The 7,083-nt window shown below is 38.1% G+C and overlaps 1 protein-coding gene across 1 annotated transcript; it reads left to right on the top strand.

The window, feature by feature from the left end:
• Nucleotides 1-332: 332 nt before the first annotated feature.
• BLOC1S6 (biogenesis of lysosomal organelles complex 1 subunit 6) lies at nucleotides 333-5,720 on the top strand. The gene is made up of 5 exons (XM_017742547.1): nucleotides 333-386; nucleotides 510-712; nucleotides 1,780-1,867; nucleotides 2,473-2,559; nucleotides 3,336-5,720. Exons 1-5 carry the CDS (start codon nucleotides 333-335, stop codon nucleotides 3,453-3,455), a joined length of 552 nt encoding a protein of 183 aa, XP_017598036.1. The 3' UTR covers nucleotides 3,456-5,720.
• The last annotated feature ends 1,363 nt before the right edge of the window (nucleotides 5,721-7,083 follow it).

A 7,083-nucleotide genomic window follows, 5' to 3' on the forward strand; every position in this document is an offset into this window, starting at 1 on the left:
TACCCCCCGGTGCTACGGCCGCGCTCCCTCGGAGGCGAAGTGCTGCCCCCGGCAGCGTTCTCTCCGGTGCGGGGGGCCTGTGGGTTAAAGGGCTTTGTCTTCCACGAGCACTGCAGGCAAAAAATAATCATTGTGTGCCCATACGAAACTTAGAGTTGCTGTGAACCAACTCCTGCAAACTCTCGGAGTTCAGCATGAGGTGTTTCAGTGAGCCCGTGTTGTTTTGAGTGACAGGTGAAGACCTTTCATAGCCTAGTTTGTTCTCAGACCTTGAAAGCAAAGGTTGGGGGCTGTTAATGTTTAGGTGCTCTTGATACATACTCAGAACACTGATGTTGCCCATTTTTAAAAGGGTTTACCAAGAAGCTTGTGATACAGGCCTGGGAGTAAGGGAGGAATAAAGAAGAGGAGGAAAATGAAATCCCAGTTTAGTTGAAAAAGTGCAGAGAATTTTAACGTCAGTGTTTTAATGCTTTCAATTTTTGAAAAGGAAAATACAGTTGCTCTAGGTGAAACTTGAAGTGTGTGCTGAGCTGTCACATTCAGCCTTGCTGTTCTTTGGTGTAGGTCCCAGTGATGCATCTCCAGATGAAGGAGTTGTAGAAGATCTGCCTTTAATAGATGAGAAAGCTGTGGAGCAGCTAACTGAAGGATTGATCTCCCACTATCTGCCTGATCTTCAGCGATCAAAATTAGCACTGCAGGAACTTACGTAAGCAGATTTTTGAAACCATCTTCATATCCATGCATACTTTGTTTTGCTACTTTTTTCAGTATAATGTGCCAGCTCCCTTTAAGTGGAATATAGTTTATCAGCATTTCTGTATCCTGACTAGAGCAGCCTGAATAATTCAGTGATCTGTGGGAGTACCAGCAGGTGTATAAGCTGCAGCGTAGCCTGTGAGCACTTTGGCTGAAGAATGTGTAACGCTAGAAGACGAAAGTCCCCTAAGCCAGGCAGAGCAAAAGACATGTAGATTTCTTAAATGCTTATTCACTTCTGCAATGGAAAAGTGTGCTAAAAGCTGGATTTATTTTGCTTGGAGACATGCAGTTTGTATTCAGGGCATCTTGTAGTGAGATATATTGTTTGTTGTTCGGTCTCTAAACTGTATTGCAAAATACTTGAAAAATACAAGTAAGGAGCTAAACAGATAAGAGTTTTGTACACTGATTCCTCACTGATAACTGAGAGCAGTTGGTTTCAAATGCAGACCAGATCTGCCATGGATACGGAGGTACTGGAAAGAGCTTTACACAGATCCATCGCAGGTTTTGCAGGGTACCGTGGTTTGGGTTTCACTACACATGATGTGGTTATGCTGCTGCCAAGGACAGCCTTTGTCTGGAAAGACTTGAGCTGATCTGTGTGGGATGGAGATCCTTAATAATCACCAGGAATCCACACAAGTTCTGTACAGAAATAACTTAGTCTTGCATCATGACACAGAGTCACCCAAGTAGAAAGTCAAGAGCTAATTGTTCTTTCTTTCATTCAACCACTGCAACCTGGAGAGTGCCTCTTCAGAGTCTAGGGATATTCATGCTGGATATCCATGCTGTATGATGCCAGCTGAATTTGTGCAACAAACAGTAGCTTGGATTTTTCTAAAATAATTTACTCATTTTTTTATTGAAATCACCTAGCAATGCATAAGAGGAATCTGGTACTGGGAAGTGTATATTGATACTGTTTTGATTAAAAGTCTATTTAAAGGACTGGTTGAAAAGCATAAGTGGTGCTTCACTTTGGGTTTATGCATCTTTTTTTTGTTTTAGACAGAACCAAGTGGTCTTGCTAGAAACATTAGAACAAGAGATTTCAAAATTCAAAGACTGTAACTCCATTCTTGATATTAATGCTTTGGTAAGTACCAGTAATGCCTTTTAAACTCTAGATTAGCACAGATTTTCTTGCTGAAGCATTAGTAGCAGCTTGTGTCTTTTCCTTGTCCTTAATGACCTACAGAAAGAAAACCAGTTCAGATATTAGGGACAAACTGCTGGAGAGGGTGGGAACCAGCATATTTCCCTCAAATAGGAAGGGCAGTGGGAAGAGAGCACTGGCTGAGTCAGGCAGCATTAGTGAGACTGGCTGTTCAAAGCCAGTAGCCAGAGCAAATGTACACATTTTTTCGGTAGGATTGAGGCCCAGCATGGGCTCTGTGCACTTCCCCAGACTAGCAGGAAGGGTGCATGAAACACTCATATATGGTGCATAAAGTGGTAATATTTTTGTTCTGTTTTGTGAATCTTAACTCAATAGATTACTGGGTACAACTGCTGAGATGTAGTAATTTTCTATATTGGTATATGTAATATGCAAATTTTATATATAAACTTGAACATGTTTGTTCCGTTATCAAACTGTTCTGGTAATCACTATGTTTTTGATTGCTATTTTGCTGTGTAGCTTTATAAAACAACTATTCTAGCTTAACAGTCACTGCTTTAACAGTTATGGTTTTTAAGTTTTCAGAAGCTAAACACTATCACAACAAGTTAGTGAATATTAGAAATGAAATGATGATGCTGCATGAGAAGACATCAAAGTTAAAAGTGAGTGGGATAAATATTTTTACTTTCCAATACAGATATTTATTTCTGTATTATTGACTTCCAACTTTTATTTTGGATGCATGCTGAAAATTCTGATTGAAATAGAATTTTATCTTAAAAGGATAGTAGCTCCAAGCCATGTATGTTTTTAAACTTTCATTTGCTCGTTATGGTGCTCAAGCAACTTACACATCTGAACTGCTCCTAATTTTCAGTGTCATCTTCATGTTTAGATGGTGTAAGAATCATGCCTTGTTCTGTTGCTTAATCCACTCCATTCCAAGTAGTTCTCTTTGTTGTTTCAGTTTCTTTTCAATGGAAACTAGATAGTCACAAATGTAAGAATTTCTCCTATTTAATGTACAGTGGCATAATTAATTTAATTAACAGTGGCATAAGTTCAGTGGCATCATGCTGTATCGACAGTCCTTGGTTACATTCTGGCAAGGTTAGTCCTTCAGTGTGTTCAACAAGAGAATTTTTTCTTAGAGGCAGTAAATTGCATGCTAAGAACCTTGTCAAGTGTACCCAAAGGGTGACTTTTAGTGAGCCTGAAGGGATTCCAGTGTGTTTTTTCCCAGTGTAGATCACAAACTTGCCATTTCTGAACAGTAAGCTGAAAGTGGGAGGGATGAAGCCAACATGAACAGTTTATGCTACATTCAGTCATAAGGAGGGTGTGTTGGAGAGAGGGAGAATGGGAGGGATTTTGTTTATTGCACCAACTTGAATATATCTATAAAACTTAAAATTATTTCCTTGTCTTTTCTGTTTAGAAAAGAGCACTTAAGCTGCAACAAAAGAGGCAGAAGGAGGAGTTGGAACGAGAACAGCAACGTGAGAAGGAACTTGAAAGAGAGAAACAGTTAACAGCAAAACCTGCAAAGAGGACCTGAAAGCAGAGCATGCAACAACTTATCTGAATGAATGATTTCTGCATTCACTGGAATTAAGGCAGGCTTTGCTTAAATTGGGCTATAGCTGTTGCTAGCAACAGTCTACTCTGTGGTATTAAAAATTCCAGAATGGTAATAATAGAGTTGGTAATTCTCACATTTTTTCTTTCGGCCATTCAAGTTGCCTTCCTTTGTAATGCTATGCAGTTTGATATTATTATAATGTAAGTTAATTTTTATATATATATGTGTATGGGAGAACTAGGCATCATAGTTTTAAGTACCTATCAATTTTTGTTTTCATCTGTTCTTTTGGTGTTTAGAATTCTGAGAGATATTTGATGACTAGCACATGTTTTTCAGACAAAATGCAGAATACTTCTTAAAGTTCAGTTCTCATCACCAGACTCCAGTGGTTGCATTTTCACTGAAACTGCTTTGTTTCAGGCAGTTGGGATCTGTCTTTGATCATAAATACTGATTTCTTGTGCAGCCTTAGTTTGATCCATCTCTAATGAGCTGAAGAGAATACCAGTGTATTTGCCTAAAATTCACTTCATTGCAGCAATCTTAGGTTTTTTGTCATCAAGTAAGTTAAGAACAGCTTTAAAGTAACTTCTAAGTTCCCAACTGAAATGATTGGCAGGGGGGAAGCAGAACACTAAAGATTGTCAAAATTGATTTGTGCACAATGCAAAGATTAATGAATTTGTGCTTCCACAAACATTTAGTTCAAACCAGGAAACTGTTGCTTCTGTAATGGTTTATTAGGAAGACTTGTGTGGTCTAAGCATATTTTTGTGGGATTAGAAGTTGTAGTTTCTTTGTCTTGTGTGACAAAATAAAACATAACCAAAACTAAAAAATTTCCACTTCATGTGAAATTCAGCTACCTGTAGGAAAACTACTGCATTTAATGTCTTTTCCTTAACAAATTAATCATTTGCACTTTGGGGCTATATAAGAGATTTTTTGTTACTTTGTCCTCTCCCAAATTGATGATCATTAGTGTGTACTGATGATAAATTTGGAATGGAGGTTGATACCCATTTCTCTGAATGTAATTCCTATCTTGCAGCACTTGGTGTGAACTCACATTCAAATGAATGTACAAGTTGTCTAGACTGGTAAAAGAGCTTTAAATTATTTGTTCCTTCAGTCTAACAAACTAGTTATTATATATCTGTGTTTCTTTTCAAGTATATCTGTGTTTCTTTTTAAGTAATAATGTAAATGGTGTGTTTTGAAGTAAGATAAAGGGTAAGCTATGTAAAGTTTTCCATAAAATATGTATAGGAAGGTATCACAGGGGCACAGTCAATTTTACTTTTTCTTCTGTTTTAGATTACTCACACAGTGTACACCTGCCTGGACTTTCTGTATTGTAATTTTCTGAGCTCCTAATGTCCTTTTCTTAATATTTGGCATCTGTTTCTGTGAAAGATGTACTCTAACAAGTACCCAGCCATCATGCAAGGTAAACTGGGATAATGTTTTGGGGCAAGAAGAACAAACTACTTAAAGTAGTCTGAACAGACACTGAAATTCTGTTACTGAACCAGTATTAGATTAAGACTTTCCACAGGTATTTTTCCCTGAAGTTGACTCATGTCTATTAATTGCCAGTGGACTGTTGGTCTCTGCTGTGGTTTGTATGTATTTCTAAGAGAAATGTAAAGAATTTCCACAGTCCATTTTTTGGAGCAGAATGTACATAACTAAATGTTGTCTAAGTATTTTATTTTGTAATGTAATTTCACAATCAGATTCTGGGAATTAAAACTGTTCTCATTAAACTATAACATGAAACTAGATGCCTCAGTATCCAAATCAGGATTGAATTCCTTTGATATTTCTTGATTTGTATGCCCTCATGTAGAATCCAGTTTACTGTGTCAAGTCATATTCTGTCTCTCTGTCAAGAACCGTTTGGTTTTTTCCAAAGAACTGTGGTTTTATGGGGTTTTGTTTTGTTTCAAAAAATCATGGTATTTTTAATTAAAACTAGAGAATTCTAAGAAATTCATATAAATTTATGCTTTTGAAATATGGTACATTTCAGCATTTGGAATAATTTCCAATCAAAGGAATAAAAGCTGACAGTACTTGCCTGAGTAATCACATACACATACAGAAAAATGTGATTGATTAACTTTTCCTACAAAAGTATGGTAAGATCTGGGTTTTCTATGAATAAGGACCTAATTTTACTAAATGACCTTTCTGTACTAAAGGGGGGAAATTAATAAAAATATATAGGATGAAGTTTGTTCAGTTTACATAACTGCCATTAATGTGTTCTTAAATTACTTCGGTGAAAAGTACAATTCAGTATCTCCACAGGATGTTCTATCAAATACTCTTGTAAGTCTTAATGCATAAAAGCAAAAGCTGCATTGGATGAATTTAACGATACTGACATCTAAAAATGTGTGCTTGCATCAACATGCTCAGCTAGAGTGAGCAATTCTATTGCTGTGTACACTTAGTCATGCTTGCTTTTATAAAAAGTTACTTATTGAGTAGATAAATGTGGTAGTGTAGGCTTAGGATTAGGCAGTGTGTGCCCAGCCCTCACACAGCAGCTCCCACCCTCTCATCCTGCCTGGACTTTGGAAAGGTTTAGGCAGCGCTCCCTGCAGCTGCTGGAGGCCTCTGTGCTACAGGTGAGGAGTTTCTTCATGTTTGGTTTGTGAGATGTTTCTGAAGTATGGAATTCATTTGAGTGATTTTTTAAATTCAAATTGCAGGCTATCTCTGTAAGCAGTCTGTGGGGAAATATGCATGGGAGCGTAAAGACAATACTGCAATATTTAAAGACAATCCTAAAAATATATGTTAAAAAAACAGCCCAACAATTTTCACATGAACAGAGATGAGGATCAACCTCTTAGGACAAAAGAAGATGTGGAAAAAAGGCTGCACTCTGATTATACCAAAGCAGGTGGAAACAGGAAGTTGAGAAACTCATAAAAATTATAAAAATTGGCAGTTTGAATATTTTAAAGGATGTAACCATAAACCCTAGCCCTTTTTTCTCTTTAGAGAGGTTTCTTGTATTAACAAAGATGTCTAATTTCTGTGTCACGGTTTAAAGATACTTATTGTGTCTTCTTTCAGTACATTTTCTGTCCAGTAAAACTCAGACACTGGGTGTACAGCAGCTTTGAAAAGAGAGCCTTTGCCTACCACTGGGGAATGCACTCCATCAGAGCTCATTTATTATTAATTATCTATCTAGTAAGAGTTTTGGTGTTATTTTATTAAGCTTAATTGTTTTGCTGGTTTTTCTGTCTATAGAAAAGGGTCACTAGATGATGGTTTAGGGCTGGTGCTTACAGGTAACCTGAGAAAGTTCAGATATTGAGGTATCAGTGGTCACTCCATCACAGCTACTGTAGTGCTCATGATTCTGGTGTAGGCCAGCCCTATGCGAGCGACCTGTGCTGCGCCTGTCTAGCTGGGACTCCAGGCTGCCTCCAGCCGAATGCGCAGCAGGGTTTCGAGCCGGGATTGGCAGGGGGCCAGGTTTAGGACTGGAGTTTCAAAACTTCGGGAAGAACGGGGTCTGGAGCTGTAGGTGCGATCGGTACCTGCCCGGAGCGGAGCGCCGGGCTCAGCCCCTCGC

This window comes from Corvus brachyrhynchos, unplaced genomic scaffold, assembly GCF_000691975.1.
Source record: "Corvus brachyrhynchos isolate BGI_N302 unplaced genomic scaffold, ASM69197v1 scaffold97, whole genome shotgun sequence".
Lineage (NCBI taxonomy): Eukaryota > Metazoa > Chordata > Aves > Passeriformes > Corvidae > Corvus > Corvus brachyrhynchos.

Bases quoted from the DNA above. Each gene is read 5' to 3' on its own strand.
- BLOC1S6 (XM_017742547.1), top strand. From the start codon at position 333: ATGTTGCCCATTTTTAAAAGGGTTTACCAAGAAGCTTGTGATACAGGC. The intron at 387-509 runs GTAAGGGAGGAA...CAGTTGCTCTAG, and splicing joins CTTGTGATACAGGCCTGGGA to GTGAAACTTGAAGTGTGTGC. The intron at 1,868-2,472 runs GTAAGTACCAGT...ATGGTTTTTAAG, and splicing joins TTCTTGATATTAATGCTTTG to TTTTCAGAAGCTAAACACTA.